The sequence below is a fragment of the Mobula birostris genome, chromosome 13 (genome assembly GCF_030028105.1).
Source record: "Mobula birostris isolate sMobBir1 chromosome 13, sMobBir1.hap1, whole genome shotgun sequence".
Classification (NCBI taxonomy): Eukaryota; Metazoa; Chordata; class Chondrichthyes; order Myliobatiformes; family Myliobatidae; genus Mobula; species Mobula birostris.
This window is the reverse complement of record NC_092382.1, coordinates 68890144-68914372: the sequence shown is the minus strand read 5'-3', so window position 1 is coordinate 68914372 and position 24229 is coordinate 68890144. Positions and strand designations below refer to the sequence as shown.

General features: G+C 43.1%; 1 protein-coding gene across 2 annotated transcripts in view; it reads left to right on the top strand.

Annotated features, from left to right (window-relative positions):
* Positions 1–24229, top strand: part of LOC140206936 (NACHT, LRR and PYD domains-containing protein 3-like) — a 78285-nt gene that overhangs the window by 18533 nt on the left and 35523 nt on the right. For both annotated transcript variants that reach the window (XM_072275229.1, XM_072275228.1), the window contains exon 3: positions 9277–9594. In XM_072275229.1, coding sequence (XP_072131330.1) covers positions 9277–9594 — 318 coding nt within the window. The remainder of the gene's footprint in view (positions 1–9276; positions 9595–24229) is intronic.

Here is a 24229-nt window from a genome sequence, read left to right as displayed (position 1 = left end):
AACCGAGTTAGGGAACTGGAGCAGGAGCTGGAGGACCTGCGGATCATTCGGGAGAATGAGGAGATTATAGATAGCAGCTACAGGGAGGTAGTTACGCCAAAGGAGCAGAGGACAGGTAATTGGGTTACCGCAAGGCGAGGGAAGAGGAAAAGGCAGGCAGAGCAGGGTTCCCCTTTGGCCATTCCCCTCAACAACAAGTATACCGCATTGGATACTGTTGGAGGGGATGAGTTACCTGGGACAAGCTGCAGTAGCTGGATCTCTGGCACTGAGTCTGGCTCTGCAGTGCAGAAGGGAGGGTGGAAAAAGAGGAGAGCGGTAGTGATAGGGGATTCGATAGTTAGAGATACAGATAGGAGGTTCTGTGGTCGTGACAGAGAATCCAGGATGGTTTGTTGCCTCCCGGGTGCCAGGGTCGAGGATGTCTCTGATTGATTGCATGACATTCTGAAGTGGGAGGGTGATCAGCCAGATGTCGTGGTGCACATTGGTACCAATGACATAGCAAGGAAGAGTGAGGAGGTCCTGGAGAGTGAGTATAGAGAGCTTGGTAGGAAGTTGAAAAGCAGGACCTCAAGGGTGGTAATCTCAGGATTGCTACCTGTGCCAGGTGCCAGTGAGGGTAGGAATAAGATGCTCTGGAGGAGGAACAAGTGGCTGAGGAACTGGTGTAGGGGGCAGGGTTTCAGATTTCAGGATCATTGGGATCTCTTCTGGGGCAGGTTGGACCTGTACAAGGGAGACGGGTTACACTTGAACTACAGGGGGACCAAGATCCTTTCAGGGAGGTTTGTTAGTGCTATTGGGGAGGCTTTAAACTAGATTTGTAGGGGGATGGGGAGGTTTTAAACTAGATTTGCAGGGGGATGGGAACCAGAGTGCCAGAGCTGACAGTGAGGCTGGGGTGAAAATAAATGATGTTAAAAGTTCAAGCAAAGCCGCAAATAGAAAGGTTGTGAGTGGTGGTAAAAATCTTCTGAGGTGTATATATTTCAATGCTAGGAGTATTGCGGGGAAGGCGGACGAGTTGAGGGCGTGGATTGACACGTGGAATTATGACATTATAGCAATTAGTGAAACTTGGCTACAGGAGGGGCAGGACTGGCAGCTTAATATTCCAGGGTTCCGATGTTTCAGATGTGATCGAGGCAGAGGACTGAAAGGTGGGGGAGTAGCATTGCTTGTTAGGGAAAATATTACAGCAGTGCTCAGGCAGGACAGATTAGAGGGCTTGTCCACTGAGTCCTTATGGTGGAGCTGAGAAACAGGAAAGGTATGGCCACATTAGTGGGATTGTATTACAGACCACCCATAGTCAACGAGACTTGGAAGAGCAAATCTGCAGAGAGATAGCAGGCAACTGCAGGAAACATAAAGTTGTGGTGGTAGGGGATTTTAATTTTCCATATATTGATTGGGACTCCCATACTGTTAGGGGTCTAGATGGTTTAGAGTTTGTAAAATGTGTTCAGGAAAGTTTTCTAAATCAATATATAGAGGGACCAACTAGAGGGGATGCAATATTGGATCTCCTGTTAGGAAACGAGTTAGGACAAGTGACAAAAGTCTGTGTAGGGGAGCACTTTGGTTCCAGTGATCATAAGACCATTAGTTTCAACTTGATCATGGACAAGGATAGATCTGGTCCTAGGGTTGAGGTTCTGAACTGGAAGAAGGCCAAATTTGAAGAAATGAGAAAGGATCTAAAAAGCGTGGATCAAGACAGGTTGTTCTCTGGCAAGGATGTGATCGGTAAGTGGGAAGCCTTCAAAGGAGAAATTTTGAGAGTGCAGAGCTTGTATGTTCCTGTCAAGATTAAAGGCAAAGTGAATAGGAATAAGGAACCTTGGTTCTCAAGGGATATTGCAACTCTGATAAAGAAGAAGAGAGAGTTGTATGACATGTATTGGAAACAGGGAGCAAATAAGGTGCTTGAGGAGTATAAAAAGTGCAAGAAAATACTTAAGAAGAAAATCAGGAAGGCTAAAAGAAGACATGAGGTTGCCTTGGCAGTCAAAGTGAAGGATAATCCAAAGTGTTTTTACAGGTATATTAAGAGTAAAAGGATGGTAAGGTATAAAATTGGTCCTCTTGAAGATCAGAGTAGTCGGCTATGTGCGGAACCAAAAGAAATGGGGGAGATCTTAAATGGGTTTATTGCGTCTGTATTTATGAAGGAAACTGGCATGAAGTCTATGGAATTAAGGGAAACAAGTAGTGAGATCATGGAAACTGTACAGATTGAAAAGGAGGAGGTGCTTGCTATCTTGAGGAAAATTAAAGTGAATAAATCCCCAGGACCTGACAGGGTGTTCCCTCGGACCTTGAAGGAGACTGGTGTTGAAATTGCGGGGGCCCTAGCAGAAATATTTAAAATGTCAGAGTCTACGGGTGAGGTACCGAAGGATTGGAGAGTGGCTCACGTTGTTCCGTTGTTTAAAAAAGGATCGAAAAGTAATCCAGGAGATTATAGGCCGGTAAATTTGAAGTTGGTAGTGGGTAAGTTATTGAAGGGAGTACTAAGAGACAGAATCTACAAGCACCTGGATAGACAGGGACTTATTAGGGAGAGTCAGCATGGCTTTGTGCGTGGTAGGCCATGTTTGACCAATATATTGGAGTTTTTCGAGGAGGATACCAGGAAAGTGGATGAAGGGAAGGCAGTGGATGTTGTCTACATGGACTTCAGTAAGGCATTTGACAAGGTCCCGCATGGGAGGTTAGTTAGGAAAATTCAGTCCCTAGGTATATATGGAGAGGTGGTAAATTGGATTAGACATTGGCTCGATGGAAGAAGCCAAAGAGTGGTGGTAGAGAATTGCTTCTCCGAGTGGAGGCTTGTGACTTGTGGTGTGCCACAGGGATCATTGCTGGGTCCATTGTTATTTGTCATCTATATCAATGATCTGGATGATAATGTGGAAAATTGGATCAGCAAATTTGCTGATGATACACAGATTGGAGGTGTAGTAGACAGTGAGGAAGGTTTTCAGAGCCTGCAGAGGGACTTGGACCAGCTGGAAAAATGGGCTGAAAAATGGCAGATGGAGTTTAATACAGACAAGTGTGAGGTATTGCGCTTTGGAAGGACAAACCAAGGTAGAACATACAGGGTTAATGGTAAGGCATTGAGGAGTGCAGTGGAACAGAGGGATCTGGGAATACAGATGCAAAATTCCCTAAAAGTGGCGTCACAGGTAGATAGGGTCATAAAGAGAGCTTTTGGTACATTGGCCTTTATTAATCAAAGTATTGAGTGTAAGAGTGGAATGTTATGATGAGGTTGTATAAGGCATTGGTGAGGCCGAATCTGGAGTATCGTGTTCAGTTTTGGTCACCAAATTACAGGAAGGATATAAGTAAGGTTGAAATAGTGCAGAGAAGGCTTACAGGGATGTTGCCAGGACTTGAGAAACTCAGTTACAGAGAAAGGTTGAATAGGTTAGGACTTTATTCCCTGGAGCATAGAAGAATGAGGGGAGATTTGATAGAGGTATATAAAACTATGATGGGTATAGATAGAGTGAATGCAAGCAGGCTTTTTCCACTGAGGCAAGGGGAGAGAAAAAACAGAGGACATGGGCTAAGGGTGAGGGGGGAAGTTTAAAGGGAACATTAGGGGGGGCTTCTTCACACAGAGAGTGGTGGGAGTATGGAATGAGCTGCCAGATGAGGTGGCAAATGCGGGTTCTTTTTTAACATTTAAGAATATATTGGACAGATACATGGATGGGAGGTGTATGGAGGGATATGGTCCATATCAGGTCAGCAGGACTAGGCAGAAAATGGTTTGGCACAGCCAAGAAGGGCCAAAAGTCCTGTTTTTGTGCTGTAGTTTTTCTATGGTTTCTATGGTTTTCTATCTCAAACTGAATGTTCCTCACCAGCCGGTGTGAAGAGATGAAGAACAAGAGCTCCATCACTGCCACACCGAGAGAATGCTCCTGTCTCTGTTACACTTGGAGACTGAGGTGCATTTTCTGGTCTCTGTGCCAGTTCACTAGTGTCTGTCATCTGAAAAGCCAGACTGAATGGATCGTCGAGTGAGAAGGTGGAGAAGGAAATAACCCAAAACACAGAAGTAGCAGAAGGCCTTTCAGCCCTAACTCTCCTTCTGTCATGCTTTACCAGCTCATGTGACATTTTCCTCAGGGGGTGGGGTGCGGGACACACTCCAGTCCTCATTGAGGTGGTGGAAGTGGTGAGCAGGTTCAACCAATCTGCTTGGCCTCGCATATTTATACATTCACATCAGCGGGTGTACTTGCTTAGGAGATTAAAGAGGAGACTGGAAAATGTCGACAGATCTGAACAGCATTCCAGCTGGTTTCAACACCGGCTAGTATACAGGCTCCAAAGCACAGGATCGACAGAGATTGCAGAAGGTTGTAGACACAATCACTTCTACCACATATCTCACCATCATAGTCATAGCACTGTTACGTACCCTGTAACAGATTAAAGAACCAGCAGAAATGGAAAACACCTTGGAGTCTGGTATTGCTGTTAACTAATGCTATTTTATTGGTAACTACGCAATACAGTAATATAAATTCAGATAAATCAAACAGGTTAGCAAAGTTCATGCATATATAAGTGTGGAAATATAAAAACCAAGCTTCTTCAAGCCTAGGGAGTAAATGGATACAGTCTTACGACGATGGGTAAATGAAATCAGTTCAGTTCGTGGTATTGAGTTCAGTAATGATGGAGAGAGAGAGAGGTGTCGTGGTTGTCTGAGTAAGCCGATGCCATCGATCCTTCCTGTTGTCCTCCGAAACTTCCAAGTTAGCCAAACTTGACCAACTTAAGAGCACCGTCTTCGAGTGATCGTCTACCAATCCAGGCAAAGGTTAGACACACTGGTAGACTCCACAGGGTCTCTCTTTCACGCACTAATAATCACAGATCGATCCCTCACGATCGATCCTCAGTCCCACTCTCGTGGGCACCTGAACAGGATAGTGGTAACTTCACCTTACCTTAGTGCATCTGCGTGTCCTGTGAAACAAGCAATTACGCTAGTTCAGATACTGTTGTGCTGAACACCAGCTGTCCATCAAGTAGCTCCTCCCTTCTCTCTCTGTAGGAACTCAGAAGCTAGCAGTGGCCTTGTAGAAATCCCGATCAAACTGTGAGCAGTCTTTGTCCATCTCTCTCTCTGTCTCACACACACACTCTCACACTCGGTGCTGTACAGCTGTGTGCTCTCTCTTTTTAAAAGCACAATCCATCATGAATAACTCAGGATATCGTCACAGCACAATACCAGGCCCTTTGACCCATATAGTCCACACGAAGTCATTAATCTGCCGAGTCGCATCCACCAGCACCTGTAACATAGAGAGCCCTCCGTATCCCACCCATCCATAGGTTTATTGCTTATTCATTTATTATCAGTGTTCTTTCTTTCTTTGTTGTTTTTGCACAGTTTGTTGTCTTTTGCACACTCTTGGTGTGGTACTTCACTGGTTCTATTATATTTATTATTACAGTGTATAGATTTATTCTGTCACAAGAAAATGAACCTCCGGGCTGTTTTATTGTGATATAAATGTGCAGTGATAATAAATTTAATTTGGAACTTGAAGAGTCCTTCAATGTAATGGATGAAGTAAAGTTGAGAGAACTTATTCCCCCCCCCCAATTCCTCACCCCTTTTGATGCGGCCTATGACTGTGGTGTCATTGGAACTCTGCTTAGCTACAAAATCATAAGTAGAACAAGGAAAAGAAACTTGTTTATTTTAAACTCTCACTTGTACTGAGGAGAATGTGGAACAAATATCATATTTAGCCAGCCACTTTAGGCACAGGTTAATCGAGCAGAAGATGCAACCGCCTAAGGGTACGCTCAATATTCGAGGACAGCTTCTGTCCAACTGTTGGAAGATTCAAGATGCAGGATTGTTTAATGATATTTGCAGCACACAAATGTAAGGGAAAACAAAGTAATTTTTATCTCAGATTCAATGCAGCACAAAAAAACAATAAAATGAAGGACACAATAATTTAAAATAACAATAAATGTAAACACATAAGATAGCTTGTATACATGGATTGGTTGTACATTCATAAGTTGATGCTCAGCGTAGTTGTGTCTGTACATACGGTGACTGACAGGAAATGATAAAGCAGTGGTGATGGCTGTGTGGAGGGGTGAGATAGTGGGTGGGGATGTTGATCAGCCTTACTGCTTGGGAAAAGACAAATATCGGACCCTGTATGACTAGATGGACTCCTGAACTCACAATCAAACTCGTTACGGCCTTGCACCATAATGTCTGCCTGCACCGCACTTTCTCTGTAAATGCAACACTTTATTCCGCATATGCTGGTGGACCACGGCGACCTGTTCTAGGCTGCTCTCAAAACTTCTAAACATTTGGCACTAGTTCTTACCTACTATTATCTATTTATACACACACACACATGCACATACACACACACACACACACACACACACACACACACACACACACACACACACACACACACACACACACACAGCTTCAGCAATCAGATTTCGGAACTGTCCTTGAGCTCATGAACAGGACCTCAGAATTCTTCTTTTATTTGTTTGTTTCCTTATTTATTTACTTTCTTGTTTGTGAATTTATTTATATCGGCAATATTAGTTATTCGTTTCTGTGTTTCTTTCCTCGCTCACTTGTTTATTTTCTTATTCATTTTTCTTGTTTGTTTACTCATTTATTTATTTGTTCATTCATTTGCTTACTTAAGTAAGAAGTAAGTTCATAAATACTTATCTACTTACTGCGGTCTGCGAGCGTTTAGGTCAGCAATGAAGGTCCTGCAAGCACATCTTCACGACGTTAATTGAGTTGCAGCTTCTAAGAGACAGTATTAAGCAACTGAAGCTGCAGCTGGGTGAACTTTGACCAACACAGAAGAATGAGGAGGTGATGGATATGTCACTCCTAAGCTCGAGAAAGCGGGTCCCTGGGTATCTGTCAGAAGATGGAAAAGGGATAGTTGACCTTTGCAGAACGCCCCTGTAGCCTTACCCCTCAATAATCAGTACACTGCTTTGAATACTATTAGAGGGTTGTCTTACCAGAAGGAAGCCGTATATGTCTCCAGCACTGAGTCTGGCTCTGTGGCTCAGAAGAAAATGGGGCGGGGGGGGAGAACAGGAGTGCAATAGTGACAGAAGATTACTTAATTAGAAGAGTAAAAAGGAGATTCCATGGAGGTAAAGGGGACACCCAGATGATAATGTTGCTATCCTATTGCCAGGATCAGGGATATCTCGAATCGGGCCCATGGATTTTTTGTATTAAATCGTACATACTGGTGTCTGCATCTGAGAAAATCGAGGATCCAGTTGAACAGGGAGCTATTTGTGGTGCCTAATGATTTGTTTTGAGGGGGTGCTGAGTTGTACTCAATGTGAACCACTCTCACCTATGCATATTTATTGTACAGTTGTTCCAGTACTTAGTGACCAGCCAATTAAATTACATCTGGTGTCGACCAGCTGTGATGCTGGGCAATTTGGAAAAGAAATACTTCATTCCTCAGGCAGGGGTTCATGTTTTTCATGAGCAAACTCCCGAATCACTCCGTACAATGGATGCTAGTGCAATAAGATGTTAGGCTTTGAGCAGATAACCGCGATATTCTGCGGACCGGTATGACTACAGATTGCCTGAAACAACGTGGTACGTCAGACTGCTGAATGTAGACAATGAAGTCCATAGACTCAGCCAATTAGCCACCCAGGACAAACACTTTATTGGAATAGTATCTGGGGCCAGGCTGCTTTGTCTGTGTGCAAGTAAGGTGAGAACAGTCAGATTTTGGATTTCCGCTAATGTGGTCTAGGGATGAAACAACAGGCATTCTGGATAGTAGTGCATCAGTCGTCGAGTGTGCTGGGTCCTCAGGTGCCGCAGGTGATGTGCTGATGTAGTTGGGCCGAGACTTATTCAAACTACCTGATTAAAGGTGTCTGGCAAAGATATGAAAGCCGTCGCGGTATGTCATTTCTTGCTTCTTTATAATGATATTAAATACGCCCAGTGCTTGCTTGACATCTGCCTTTGGCAGTACATAAATGACAGTGAGGATCACGCCGGGGAACTCCCTCGGTATGTAGGATGGTCTGAGTCTGGAGAACAAGAATGAAACAAGAGCTCTATGTCGGAGCGCCGCTGCTTTGTTCTTGCCTGATGCTGCTGACCGGTCCATCTCAGTGAAACAGAAAACACAATAATCACTTGCTTCCCTCCAATACAGCAATCTTACCTCTAGGTCCTATGACTTACACTCCAGTGAAGGTACATTGGCCAGGAATAAATTGAATGACTGAATTGAGTTTTTTACTTACATCTTTCGTATACATTGTCATTGTCGTAGTCATACTTTATTGATCCCGTGGGAAATTGGGTTTTGTTACAGTTGCACCAACCAGGAAAATAGAGTATAAATATAGCAATGTAAAGCCATAAATAATTAAATAATAATATGTAAATTTTGCCAAATGGAAATAAGTCCAGGACCAGCCTATTGGCACAGGGTGTCTGACCCTCCAAGGGAGGAATTGTAAAGTTTGATGGCCACAGGCAGGAATGACTTCCTATGACGCTCTGTGTTGCATCACATACCTCTCCGTCTGAATGTGCAATGTGCAATTACTTATGGTAAATTATAAGGACTCTCTGAAGAAATCCCTTGGCGCCTGTCACATTGACCATCGCCAGTGGTCTAATCTAGACTCCAATTGCGAGGCCTGGCGACGCACCATTCACCGAACTGTCTCCTCCTTCGAGAACACACGCAGGGCCGGCATTAAGGACAAAAGGAGAGGGAGGAAGAACCGTGACACAGCAGCACCAAACCCAGAACAGAATTTCCCTTGCAGCTGCTGTGGCCGGTCCTGCCTATCCCGTATTGGCCTCATCAGCCACCAGCGAGCCTGCAGCAGACGTAGGCAGCCCCCTTCCTAAATCTTTGTTTGCGAAGCCAAGCCATGATGATGATAATAACACGAACAACAGGACAGTCCATACAATATAGAAATACAATTGTATCAGGGTGAGTTAATCAGTCTGCTGGCCTGGTGGAAGAGGGTGTCCCTGAATCAACAGATTGGTGGATAGATGTAGGATAGAAGATTGGTTTACAAGAGGCGATCTGCGTTTTCAGCTGTATATAGGTTATAAATATCTGTAATTACTGAGCTACTGTGCGTACATTTCTCTAGTTTTTGCACCTTTGTCACTTTACCCTCATACGATTTGCTCTTCCTCAGGTGAGTCTCAGCATTTTACCATCAATGTAGAGCGCAGAAAAATATATGCAGCCATCGGGGGAGAAGCCTTCTTTTCAGTGCGGCCATCAGGGAAGATCTCAAGTGGAAGCTGGACCTTCAATGGGAAAACTATCTGTCAGTGGATCGATCAATTCGTGTCCATTGATAATCCCTATACATCGCGAGCTGAACTATTCACCTCCAATGGGTCGCTACTGCTGAAGTCGGTGAACGAGTCAGACAGTGGGGTGTACCGTGTGAACATGCTTCCAATCCGTGGCCCAAAAACCTTAGCGACCATCACTCTCGAAGTCACTGGTAAGTGAGACTTTGGTCTTGTTCGCTCATTTATTGAAGGGCTGCTCTTTTTTATTTGTTTTATCTCTACTTTCCAACTTACTCTGTTACACTGTAAGTCACTAATCTCTTGAAGGTTTATCTTTTGTTGATTAGGAAATGTTAGCCAATGCATAGGATAACTCTGCCCTACATTTACTATGGGATCTTGCCGGTTAGGCGTCGGCTGGATGGACAAAATAAGATCATGGGGGCTTGTGGGTGTGGAACCCAAGGCCGTGTGACCCTAGCTCAACCTAACTTTCACATCTGGCATGATTACACCAGTTTACTTTAAAAAAGAACTACTCTTCGATACAGAACTTATTTCAATTTTTCATTTGTTACCATTTAGTATTCGAACTGGATTATCTCATTACGCGTTTTGAATCACATTAATTCTTTAATGTGTGTGTGTTTGTGTGAGAGAGAGACTGTATGTGTGTACTTGTGTTTTTGTGTGTTTGGTATTGAGTTGATATCGCTTTGTATGAACTTGTGGGCAGTTTAACCCCTGCCCGTCAGCTGAAGTGTTCTGTGACGCCCCGGAACACACTGCCAACAATGTCACAGCTCTGGAACACAGAAAGACTATTTCAAAATAGACATACAACACAGAAGTTCAGAATCAGAAGATAATCCCACGTTGAAATATACAACGATTAATAGGAAAACAGAGGTTGTGAAAAAATGTGTTTATCGGGGGTGAGAAGAATGTGTTTTGGCACCTGATGAAATTAGCAACCTGATCAAATGTCACGTGTGTAATGGCTCACGTGTTTAACTAGAAAGTTGCTTCTGTTGCTGCTGGCAAGGATGGAGTTCAGGTGAAGGATGCCCATTAGCTTTCAGTGTGAAGCAACTTCCAGAAAATCCATTCAACCACGCTAATTGTCCTGAAAAAAAAACTCATGATACAGCCAGTGCTGTGTAACCTGAGCTTCCAGATTCTGCTCAGCCATTTCAAATAACCACAGAGGAAAAACTTCTCTGGTGATGAAAAGACAAAATAATGCGGATGGCATAACTCTGAACTTAAAAAGACAAATTATCAGAAACATCAGCAAGCTATGCAGAAATTATGGAGAGAGAAATTTAACACAGTAGGCGTTCAGATGGATGACATTTCCTCAGATGCTGTTTTGAGAGATCAATAATGTTCTCAGCAAACCATGTTCTGTTCCTGTTCTGCCTTGGATCTGTGCTCCCAGATTCTCCAGAACGGGAGAATGTACGCACTGTCGCAACTTGACGACAGCCCTGCATCATCAACAGACAAGGTAGATTTGGTCTGAAGTCTCCTGTGTGAGCCTAGAATCTATTAAGTCTTCAGTGTATGTTAAGAATTGAATGCAGACAATACTATACTTTGACAAATCTACAAGACAGCTTTTGGGTTGTTAATGTAATTATTTGCATCCTGTCAGTACCCTTTCAGGGTCACTGTTGTTACAAGTGTGGAAACACAACGATACCAGTGTTGGTTACCAATATACACTCATGTTCAAAAGCTGTACACGCATTTCATTGTTGCTTTGGAACTAGAATTTCATTATTGCGTGAGGAACTTCGCAAAGTTCAATATTCTGGGTTATGCTTGTAGCAACAAAGTCAGACATTTACACCAGTTTCTCTTTTTATCAGCAGAAAAGTATACTGTAGATTGATATAGAGTCATACAACACGGAAACTCATGATATCTATTCCATCTAGGACTTTTGGACTTTTAATTTGTGTGTATTTCAATCAGATGTCCTCTCAGTATTTTAAACTATTAAGACTACACGCCCAGAGGCATCATACATTTCCCACCCTTTTCAGTCCTGGAATCTTCCTTGTTAAGAACAATCCCTATGTTTTTTTTTCAGCTGTGCAGCCCAACGATATCTCTGAGCTGAAAAAAAGCTGAAGAAATGTGCAGTGCTTTCTTCACCTCCCTATCCACATGAGATTCCACCTTCAGGGAACTATGCACCATTATTCCTATATCCCTCTGTTATACTGCATTCTTCACTGCCCTAACATTTACCACGTATGTCCTATTTTGATTAGTCCTACCAAAATGTAGCACCTCACATTTATCAGCATTAAACTCTGTCTGCCTTCTTTCAGCCCACTCTTCTAACTGGCCTAATTCTCTCTGCAAGCTTTGAAAAGCTATTTTTTTTTATCCACAACGCCACCTATCTTAGTATCATAATCTGCATACTTACTAATTCAATTTACCACCCCATCATCCAGATCATTAATGTATATGAAAAACAACATTGGACCCAGTACAGATCCCTGAGGCACACCACTAGTTACCGGCCTCCAATTCTGTGCAGTTTTATGTCAAATACATAACAAACCTACATAAACTGTGCCATGTGTGCATTCAGTGCGCTCATACTTTTGTCACAGGAAAAATAAATTGCACAACATAAGATTTTTGTGCACACTGACTACTAAAAATTAGAGGTAACATTGTTTGGAGCTGTGACGTTGTGGTCATTACAGAGACTTGCATGGCTCAGGAGCAGGAATGGCTACTTCAAGTGCCAGGCTTTAGATGTTTCAAAAAGGACAGGGAGGGAGGCAAAAGAGGTGAGGGCATGGCACTGTTGATCAGAGATAGTGTCACTGCTGCAGAAAGGAATGAAGTCATGGAGGGGTTGTCTACGGAGTCTGTGTTGGTGGAAGTTAGGAATAGGAAGGGGCCAATAATGCAACATGGTGTTTTTTTTTTGAAAGACCACCCAATAGTAACAGGGACATCGAGGAGCAGACAGCGAGACAGATTCTGGAAAGGAGTAATAATAACAGGGTTGTTGTGGTGGGAGATTTTAATTTCCCAAATATTGATTGGCATCTCTCTAGAGTAAGCGATTTAGATGGGATGCAGTTTGTTAGGTGTGCTCAGGAAGATTTTGTGACACAATAAGCCTACAAGAGGAGAGACTGTACTTGATCTGGCATTGGAAAATGAACCCGGTCAGGTGGTAGGTCTCTCAGTCAGAGAGTATTTTGGAGATAGTGATCACGATTCTATCTCCTTTACCATAGTATTGGAGGGGGATAGGAACAGACAAGTTAGGGAAACGTTTAATTTCAGTAAGGGGAATTATGGTTTTTGTTATTGTGCATTGCGATGTACTGCTGCCGCATAAAGACGGACTTCATGACATATGCTGGTGATACTAATCCTCATTCTGGTTCTGATTTTGTACAGTCAGTGATTCGCTGCTAACATCCACGGCTACTTTATTTATTGCTGCGTAGGATCCATTTAAGAAATGAACTACGCCTCTAATAGTTGTCAAGTTCCAGAAGTGCAAACAGTTTGCTTGCTTCATATCTGGCAACTCTCTCAATCTACTGTGCGATATTACACTTGTAAATGTTTTGAGTTTACCCTCCACCAGCAGTCACTTTACACAGTGCATTCCAGACTGCTTCTGGTATATGGTTGGAAAATGTTTTCCTCAGATCCCTCTGCATTACCAATCCCTTTCCACGACTATTATCTAAATAGTTTACCGTCTCGCACAGTGAGAAAGATGTCCCGTTTTGATTATTTCACTACCAGATGTAATGAAATAGATGCTAATAATGCTTTATCTTGTATATAAGTTTATGCTACACGTATGGTGTTTGAAAAATTGACTGTGCTGAAGCTAAAGTTAAAATGATCAACTTCTGTGCCTCACATTACTGCGTTGTTCAATCACTTTGCTCCGCCATCCATGTGATGGAGACAAATTATTTGTGTTGGTGTTCGTTTAATATAATTCCCAATCTGTTGTGCAGTGACTTATCTATAGGAAAACCACACCCGATGTATATCGCGTGAGAACCGGCGTAGATTGGGGGACCACTTTGCTCAGTATCTATGCTCCATCCGCCAGAACAAGCAGGATCTTCAAGTGGCCACCCATATTAATTTGACTTCCCGTTCCGATTCCAATATGTCCGTCTATGGGCTCCTCCAATGTCACGATAGGGCTACACTTAGATTGGAGGAACAATACCTTATATTCTGTTCCATTAGCCTCCAACCTGATGGCATGATCGATTTCTCAAACTTCCAGTAATGCCACCCCCCCCTCCCCCACTGTTGCCCATTCCCTTGTGTGTCTCTCTCATATTATGTCCTTGCCAGCCCATTGCCTCCCTCTGGTGCTCCTATCCACGCATTTTTTTTTCTTTCTTCCATGGCCTTCTGTCTCTTTCACCAATCAACTTCCTAGATCTTTTCTTCATCCCTTCCCCTCCAAGTTTCACCTATTTCCTGGCATTTCTCTCACCCCCCCCCCCGACACACCTTTCAAATCTACACCTCAGCTTTTTTTGTCTCCAGCCCTGCCGACATGTTTCGTCCTGAATCGTCGACTGCACTCCTTTCCGTAGAAGCTGCCTGGCCCGCTGAATTCCTCCAGCATTTTATGTGTGTTGTTCGGATTTCCATCACCTGCAGATTTTCTCTTATTCCAGCTGCATTTCGACAAATTGAAATTAATTGGTATTAGAACAACGACACATCAGTTGCACATTTAAGGTGAAAGCTGATGTAGGAGGATGGCAGGGATCCTGCATTTGATATTAGTGCTAACACCGTAGGAGAGAAGCATCTGTACTAATTCTCCACCTGGTTTGTTAGCTATTCAGTCATATGGGGCAGTAATGTACATAATACAATATTGCATTTGTTGGTGCCATTGATCTACCTAATCGCGATCAGCTGACTCAAGGATTTGGGTAAATCTCCAATTGAATACTATGCAGAGAAGGAAGAAGTTAAAATATGGGTGTCTTAGGAATGTATTTCAGAGAATGACCAGGACACGCTGTTACATTAGCAGTGTGGTCAGTGTTAAGGCTCCAGAGACAACATTATCGTCATGATCGACGATGGGCAGGGAATAGTAATGGTGTCGGCAGCGTGGCCAGCTGTGAGGTTATCATCTCAGTTCAGTGAGCTTAGATCCAGAGTTGCAGTGACAATATCCCATCGGTTAGTGACGTGTTTTCAAAGTTCAGACCATTCTGCATTTTGAATACAAATCCTGTCATCGTTCTGATGTTCCAGCAGTGTACTCAATGTGTCTGGTTGTGTCTGCCACTTTGCAGTTCCAATCTACACAGTGGCTCCACAGGAGGTCAGAGAGGTGAGTCTGAATGTGATTAATGTAAATTTTGGGCAGATTCATCAAGGTTGTGTTTCACATCCTTCCCCATCTGTAGAGACTTCTTCCTTGGAATGTTTACTCGTATTGGAGAAACATTTCATATGGTTGCAAAATCTATAATAATAACATGTACTATTTTCATTTCATAACAACATGTGGCATATTCCATATGTCTGTATGTGCTGAACTACAATGAATTAACTGAATCTATTTCTGAATGCAATTAATGTGATTTGTGATGTGCAATAATACCCTTTGTTGTTGTACACAGCCTGGTTGGAACAACACAAACCTGAACATTTATTTGCAGCATTCTTCACAATATGTTAAAGTGTTTAAGTATGTTCAACAGGATATACATGTATACAAGATATTTAAACAATTATATTGACTATGTCATTGCCAATATGTGAGTTCAGAAAAAGAAGCAGCTGTATAAAGCTGTAAATGAGGTCGACTCGATAGTTTTAGCATCCCTGGTGTGTTTTATCTGCAGCCACTCAACACAAGCAGCACCTCATTTCATATTTTAGGTTTTTTATCCACAAATACACTAAACTATTTCTGGAAAGAATTTTCTGCACTTTGACCAAATAAAAGAGATGCTTCCCTCCGCTAGCCTGCAGTTTGCCCTTGAACACGCTATACCCCAGCTCAGCACACCACCAGCCCCACCCCCACCGATAAAGTTTGTGTGCAGCCATGGGAGCTGGTGGACAATGGCTGTATGAGCCGCTGGTGTATATCGTAAGTCCTGGTTATGCGGCCACTGACAGCAGACGGATAATCTCTGAAGAGTGTTGATTATCGCTGGGGACATCGAACACAGAGACGATTTGTTGCCGTTTTGCTCATTGTCATTAACGATTTTGAAAGATATTGTAGTTGAGATTGTTGTGGTGATTCTGGCATGTGTATGACCTGCACCAATGGTACAGGTTACTCCTGAACCCGAGGTGTCCAATATCCTTGCGGGCAGGTTGGCTGGATTCTTTTTGGTGGATTTAAATTATCTTTTCCCGGGGATGTGAACCGGCGTGATAGTGCTGAAGATGCGGTAGTCAGTTCAGAAACTGAGGCTCCAAACAAGGAAAGGCTGATGATAGGGCAAAATTGCAGTCAAGAGGATGAGTTGAATTATAATAGATGGATAAAATCGAAACAGGTAAATACTGGACTTAAGGTGTTATACTTGAATGCGCTAAGTATGCGAGATAGGGTAGAAGAACTTGTCACACAGTCATAGGTTGGAATAGGTGTATAGGATGTTGTATGAATCACTGAATCATGGATAAATAATGAGCGTAATGTTTCGGATACACAATGTGGCGATAGGACAGTCAAGAGGGTAAAGCGGGCGGCATTGCCCTGTTGATTAAAAATGAAATCAAATAATCAGAAAAGGGTGATACGGGGTCCAAAGGTGTTTAATCATTATAGATCGGGCTAACGAACTGTAAGGGTAAAAGACCCTGATGTACAGACTCCCCAAAGGATGTGGTCTAAAAATTACAATGGGAGAGAGAAAATGCATACCAAAAGGACGATGTTACATTAGTCATGGGAGATTTCAATCTGCAGGGAGCCTGGGCAAATCATCATCATGCTGGATACCAACAGGGGGAATTTCTAGAATGCTTGAAAGATGGCTTTTTAGAGCATCTCGAGGTTGAGCCGACTACCAGATCAGCTATTCTGGATTGGGTGCTGTGTAATGAGCTGGGATTAATTAGAGAGCTTGGTAAAAGGCTGCTTTGGGGAAAATGATCATAATATGATCGAATTCACCCTGATATTTCAGAAGAAGCAGCTAAAGTCAGGTGTATCAGAATTAGGTTTGAATAAAGGTAATTACAAAAGTTTGGGAGAGGAATTGGCCAGAAATGATTTGAAAAGAACACTGCTAGGGATAACAACAGAGAGGCAAGGGCTGCAATTTCTAGAAGGAACTTGGAAGGCACAGGATACATACATCCCAAGGAGGAAACATTTCCAAAACAAAAGATGACACACCCGGACGAAGAAGAGAAGTCAAATCCAACATAATACACAAACAAGAGGCACGTAATAGAGCAAGAGTTCATAGGAAGTTAGAGGATTGGGAAGATTTTAAAAAAACAGCAGAAGGCATTAAGAATTCAAAGGAGGAATACGAAATTATGCTAGCCAATGATATTAAGGAAGATAGCGTAAGTTTCCTCAGATACATAATGTTTAAAAGAGAGGCTAGAGTCGATATTGGACTGCTAGAAAATGACGCTCGAGAGGAAGTAATGGGGATAATGGGATTTGCAGAAGTTCCAGGTGTCAAATGTCAATACTTCTACCTACTAAGTTCCTCTGACGAAACCCCGCCCAATGAACACCCAAAGAATAGAAAAGTTACTACCTGGGAAAGGAGACTACACTGACCAGGTGTTCTTACCTGTCTTGATTTAATCTCCATGTAACCTACCAGCGATGTGTGTTGGTTTACCTGAGGAGAGTTATTGCTCCTTTGCATCGAAGCCTCCCATTTAAAGCCACACTGACTGGTAACTGATGATGAATGTGACGTGTCACCAGCAGAATACTATTTTGCTTCTCCTTTCCCGGAAGGCGGTTCACTTTCACCGCAGGTAAAATGAGACCACAAATAACTAGATATAGCTGCAGAAAAGATTCCAGCCATCCTTCCGACGCCAGTAGGAATTTCATTTTCCTGGTGTCCGGAGCCTTCAGCCCCACTCCCTTCACCCCCCTCCCCCGGTCAACTCCGCAAACTAGTTGGAGTCCCTGGCCCGCTGTCAATCCTGCTGAGACTGCAAATTCGGCGGGAGGAGAGAGAGCAGTGCCCCGCGCGTGCGCAGCCCTCCGGTGAAAAATGATATTGTATCCGTTAAATAGGGACCATGGACAATTCTGATTTGATGGAGACAGACGTGAAAGCACAGAGGAACATCTGGAGAAATTTCTGAAACGCCAGTTCACTGCTGTTGTTACTGCGCAGTCGGGAATCTTCCAGAGGGAAGGCATCAGAATCCTCGGCTTTGCCTGCTGTTGGTGACCGAGATTGAGGTTGAATCGTTCGGATAGAGATGACGCTCAGTACTTGGTGTCAGAGAGCGGATCGGAGGCTCGAAGTTTTCGGATGACTCAGAGTCGGACTGTGGTCGGGCATGGCAGGGAGAGTTTTTCTTCCTCCTCCTGTCTGCGTGAGATGTGGGACATTTGAGAGACTTTGAACTTTTTACTGTTCTCATGGACTTCTTCATCAAGTTATGGTATTGTTGCACTGTTGTAACTATATGTTATAATTATATAGTTTTGTTAGTTTTTTCAGTCTTGGTCTGTCCTGTGTTTTGTGATATCACACCAGAGGAAATATCGTATCATTTCTTAATGCATGCATTACTAAATGACAATAAAAGAGGACTGCATGTCTTCATAATCTAAAAATGATGACTAACTTCATACCCATACTTTTGCTAGATGCTGCCTTGTAAGCAATGATCCCTATTGATAGCTGTATTTTGTCAGGTCTATGCATTCCTCTGGTATGTATTTTGACTGCAGTAGGCACAGAACCGTAAACATTACGCTATGTCTGAATGTCCCTTTTTACTCATGTACCAGGTTTCCTTATGATGTTCAGAGCTTTGATCTCTGATATCACCCTTTCCACGTCACCGGCTTCTCCAGCCCTCTCCTATTACGTCACTGAGTTCACAAGACCAGTAATTCGAAATGTCGTTGAACCATGCATTTTCGTGCTTTTTCAAAGTTTCAAAGGTTAATGTCAGTGAAATGTATACAATACACATCTTCAAATGCTATTTCTTCGGAGCAATTCACGAAAACAGTGGAGTGCCCCTAAAGAGTGAATGATAGTTAAAGCTCCTCTCTCTCCCACGTGTAAGCAGCAGAAAGCAACAATCCCCTAACCCCATCTACATAAAAACCCACAACAGCAAAGGCACGGACTTGCAGTACTGCAAAGACTACATTGTTCACCCGGCATTCGACATACCACAGGCTCTCTCTCTCCCTAATAAGGGAGAAAAGGTGGTCTCCATTTCACGATGTTAAAAGTCTGTTGCGTCGCTTTTTTTCCAAGCTATGTGCTTAAAGATCTCGAGTTGCTGGGCACACAGTCTTAGATCTTCTATCTTACACTGCACACCAGTCTTCTGCTCGGACACTGACCTCTGAACCCCCCGTCTGCAGAGCCACGAAAATTCAGACCTCCAAAGATGAGCAAAGTTCTTAGGCCGAGCCCTTGGTGTGCCGAATAATGGACAGTTGTGAAACCACGATAGCGGATCCCATTCCCGCAAGGAACCGTAGTCAGCCTGTAACTCCAGGTCAGGGTCTTCAAAACAACCTTGAGGAGGAAAAACGGAGATATTAAAGATGGAAATAGAGCTGTTTCTGAAAAGGCAAGCTTGGAGTTGCCGTTAGGAGTCATTAACGCTCCTATATTCCACCTTCTTATTGTGAAGTTGTTGAATTTCACCGCTCATGGAATAATGACCGTGAGACGCAAATTAAAATATCCCTTTGCAGCGTTAATTTGAATTGTGTTGAATCATTTTCATTGAATTATCGATTCTCAGAAACACCAATAAGTAAAGGTACCAGAATGCCAGCAATTATTCATTAGCTTGTGCGATTTAAGCATTGATTGTTCTCTATTTGCCCAGTCTGTACCTCTCTGTGACTCCAACCCAATCTATCTCATGCTTTAGGATTGTTTACTGTCATTCAGCAGTCCACGAGTGTAAAGGAGAGCAGAACGAATATTGCACGAGTCCGGTGCAGCTGTCAAAAACACATTACTTATAAAAACAGAATAAATATAAATGGAATACTATGAAAAATAAAATTACACGCAGCTATTTAATGTGCTGGTAAATACATAGGATTAACTGTATGCAAACACTGATGGTATGTACTTAAATAGAGGCTGGTTGTGGGAGTATCTGAACATGAGATGACTGACCGGAAATGATAAAGTGACAAAGTGGATGGTCACTAAACTGTGCCTGACTGTCTGAGCGTTGTGCAGCACAATTGCAAAGACTTAAAACAGTATCATACCAATCCACTCCCACTCACCTGGGGTCACAGGGAGAGAAAGTTAGAAACATTTGGATTCCTGGGCAGAAAATGTTCCAGTTGGTCTCATTTTGAATTTATCAGCAAATTACTGAGACAGATGGAAACAAATTTGCTTCTCTGCACAAGTGAGACTCTCAACTATGCATCAACTCTGCAACAGACTACTTAACCAAGCTTGAAAGAGGTGCAGTAATTTTGTCAGAAATCATCAAGGGCAAACGATCAACAGACCTTTCCCTTACAATGCTTCAATTGGAATCAGGTTTATTATCACCGGCATGTGTTGTGAAATTTGTTAACTTAGAAACATAGAAAATTGGTGCAGGAGTAGGCCATTCGGCCCTTCGAGCCTGCACCGACATTTATTATGATCATGGCTGATCATCCAACTCAGAACCCCGCCCCAGCCTTCCCTCCATACCCCCTGACCCCCGTAGCCACAAGGGCCATATCTAACTCCCTCTTAAATATAGCCAATGAACTGGCCTCAACTGTTTCCTGTGGCAGAGAATTCCACAGATTCACCACTCTCTGTGTGAAGAAGTTTTTCCTAATCTATGTCCTAAAAGGCTTCCCCTTTATCCTCAAACTGTGACCCCTTGTTCTGGACTTCCCCAACATCGGGGACAATCTTCCTGCATCTAGCCTGTCCAATCCCTTTAGGATTTTATACATTTCAATCAGATCCCCCCTCAATCTTCTAAATTCCAACGAGTACAAGCCCAGTTCATCCAGTCTTTCATCATATGAAAGTCCTGCCATCCCAGGAATCAATCTGGTGAACCTTCTTTGTACTCTCTCTATGGCTTTCCTCAGATTAGCGGACCAAAACTGCACACAATACTCCAGGTGTGGTCTCACCAAGGCCGTGTACAACTGCAGTAGTACCTCCCTGCTCCTGTACTCGAATCCTCTCGCTATAAATGCTAGCATACCATTCGCCTTTTTCACCGCCTGCTGTACCTGCATGCCCACTTTCAATGACTGGTGTATAATGACACCCAGGTCTCGTTGCACCTCCCCTTTTCCTAATTGGCCACCATTCAGATAATAATCTGTTTTCCTGTTTTTGCCACCAAAGTGGATAACTTCACATTTATCCACATTAAATTGCATCTGCCATGAATATGCCCACTCACCCAACCTATCCAAGTCACGCTGCATCCCCTTAGCATCCTCCTCACAGCTAACACTGCCGCCCAGCTTCGTGTCATCCGCAAACTTGGAGATGCTGCATTTAATTCCCTCATCCAAGTCATTAATATATATTGTAAACAACTGGGGTCCCAGCACTGAACCTTGCGGTACCCCACTAGTCACTGCCTGCCATTCTGAAAAGGTCCTGTTTATTCCCACTCTTTGCTTCCTGTCTGCTAGCCAATTCTCTATCCACATCAATACCTTACCCCTAATACCGTGTGCTTTAAGTTTGCATACTAATCTCCTGTGTGGGACCTTGTCAAAAGCCTTTTGAAAATCCAAATATACCACATCCACTGGTTCTCCCCCATCCACTCTACTAGTTACATCCTCAAAAAATGCTATGAGATTCGTCAGACATGATTTTCCTTTCACAAATCCATGCTGACTTTGTCCGACGATTTCACCGCTTTCCAAATGTGCTGTTATCACATCTTTGATAACTGACTCCAGCAGTTTCCCCACCACCGACGTTAGGCTAACCAGTCTATAATTCCCCGGTTTCTCTCTCCCTCCTTTTTTAAAAAGTGGAGTTATATTAGCCACCCTCCAATCCTCCGGAACCAGTCCAGAATCTAACGAGTTTTGAAAAATTATCACTAATGCACCCACTATTTTTTGGGCTACTTCCTTAAGCACTCTGGGATGCAGACCATCTGGCCCTGGGGATTTATCTGCCTTTAATCCCTTCAATTTACCTAACACCACTTCCCTACTAACATGTATTTCTCTCAGTTCCTCCATCTCACTGGACCCTCTGTCCCCTACTATTTCTGGAAGATTATTTATGTCCTCCTTAGTGAAGACAGAACCAAAGTAATTATTCAATTGGTCTGCCATGTCCTTGCTCCCCATAATCAATTCACCTGTTTCTGTCTGTAGGGGACCTACATTTGTCTTTACCAGTCTTTTCCTTTTTACATATCTATAAAAGCTTTTACAGTCAGTTTTTATGTTCCCTGCCAGTTTTCTCTCATAATCTTTTTTCCCCTTCCTAATTAAGCCCTTTGTCCTCCTCTGCTGAACTCTGAATTTCTCCCAGTCCTCAGGTGAGCCACTTTTTCTGGCTAATTTGTATGCTTCTTCTTTGGAATTGATACTAACCCTAACTTCTCTTGTCAGCCACGGGTGCACTACCTTCCTTGATTTATTCTTTTGCCAAACTGGGATGAACAATTGTTGTAGTTCATCCATACAACCTTTAAATGCTTGCCATTGCATATCCACCGTCAATCCTTTAAGTGTCATTTGCCAGTCTATCTAAGCTAATTCATGTCTTATACCTTCAAAGTTACCCCTCTTTAAGTTCAGAACCTTTATTTCTGAATTAACTATGTCACTCTCCATCTTAATGAAGAATTCCACCATATTATGGTCACTTTTACCCAAGGGGCCTCTCATGACAAGATTGCTAATTAACCCTTCCTCATTGCTCAAAACCCAGTCCAGAATAGCCTGCTCTCTAGTTGGTTCCTCGACATGTTGGTTCAAAAAACCATCCCGCATACATTCCAAGAAATCCTCTTCCTCAGCACCTTTACCAATTTGGTTCACCCAATCTACATGTAGATTGAAGTCACCCATTATAACTGCTGTTCCTTTATTGCACACATTTCTAATTTCCTGTTTAATACCATCCCCAACCTCACTACTACTGTTAAGTGGCCTGTACACAACTCCCACCAGTGTTTTCTGCCCCTTAGTGTTATGCAGCTCTACCCATATGGATTCCACATCTTCCCGGCTTATGTCCTTCCTTTCTATTGCGTTAATCTCATCTTTAACCAGCAACGCCACCCCACCTCCTTTTCTTTCATGTCTATCCCTCCTGAATATTGAATATCCCTGAACGGTGAGCTCCCATCCTTGGTCACCCAGGAGTTAGCAGCAGTTCAATTCTCTATATAATACAGAAGAAAAAGAAATATAATAATAATATCTATTATAGTAAACGTAGACTGAACTGATTAAAAATTGTGCAACAACGGACATAATATATATTAAAAATGTGAGGTATTGTTCACGGGATCACTGTCCATTCAGGAATCGGATGGCAGTGGGGGTAAAATGCGAAAAGAGGATGCCTTTGGTGCTGGAGGTCCATGGAGGTCCTTAAAAATGGACGCTGCCTCTCAGAGACACCGCTCCTTGAAGGTAACCTGGGTAATTTGTAGGCTAGTACCCAAGCTGGAGCGGAAGAAATTTCTCGCCCTCTGCAGCTTCTTTCGTCCTCTGCTGTAGCCCCCTCCCCTGTAGTAGAGAAAGATACAGCCTGTTAGAGTTCTCTCCACAGTATATCTATAGAAGATATTGAGTGTTTTTTTGTTGACGTACCAAATTTCTACAAGCTCCTAATGAAATATGGACGCTGCCTTCCTTCATTGTAGTTACATCGGTATTTTGGGACCAGGTTAGGTCCGCGGAGATCTTGACACCCAGATCACTCTCTCCACTTTGACCCCTCTTTAAGGATTGGTATGCATTCCTTCATCTTACCATTCCCGAAGTCCACAATCAGCTTTTTTTTTGCTTTACTGACGTTGAGTGCCAGGTTGTTGCGGCACCACTCCACATGTTGGCATACCACACTCATGTGCGCCCTTTCGTCTCCATCTGAGATTCTCCCAACAATGGTTGTATCATCAGCAGATTTATAGAAGGTATTTGAGCTATGCCCAGCCACTCAGTCATGACGGTAGAGAGAGCAGAGCAGTGGGCTAAGCACACACCTCTGAGCTGCACCATGTTGATCGGCAGCGAGGCGGCGATGTTAAAACCAATCCGCACAGATTGCGGTCTTCTAGTTAGGATCCAATTGCAGAGAGAGGTATAGGAGCCCAGGTTCTGTAACTTCTCAATCAGGATTGTGGGAATGATGTTATTAAATACTGAGCTATAGTCGATGAACAGCATCCTGACAGCTGTTTGTATTGTCCAGGTGGTCTAAGGCCGTGTGAAGAGCCATTGAGATTGCACCTGCTGTTGACCTATTGTGGCGATAGGCAAATTGCAATGGGTCCAGGTCCTTGCTGAGGCAAGTGCTGAGTCGAGTCATGACCAACCTATCAAATCATTTCATCACTGTAGATATGAGTGCTACGGGGCAATAGCCATGAAGGCAGCGCACATTATTCTTCTTTGGCACTGGT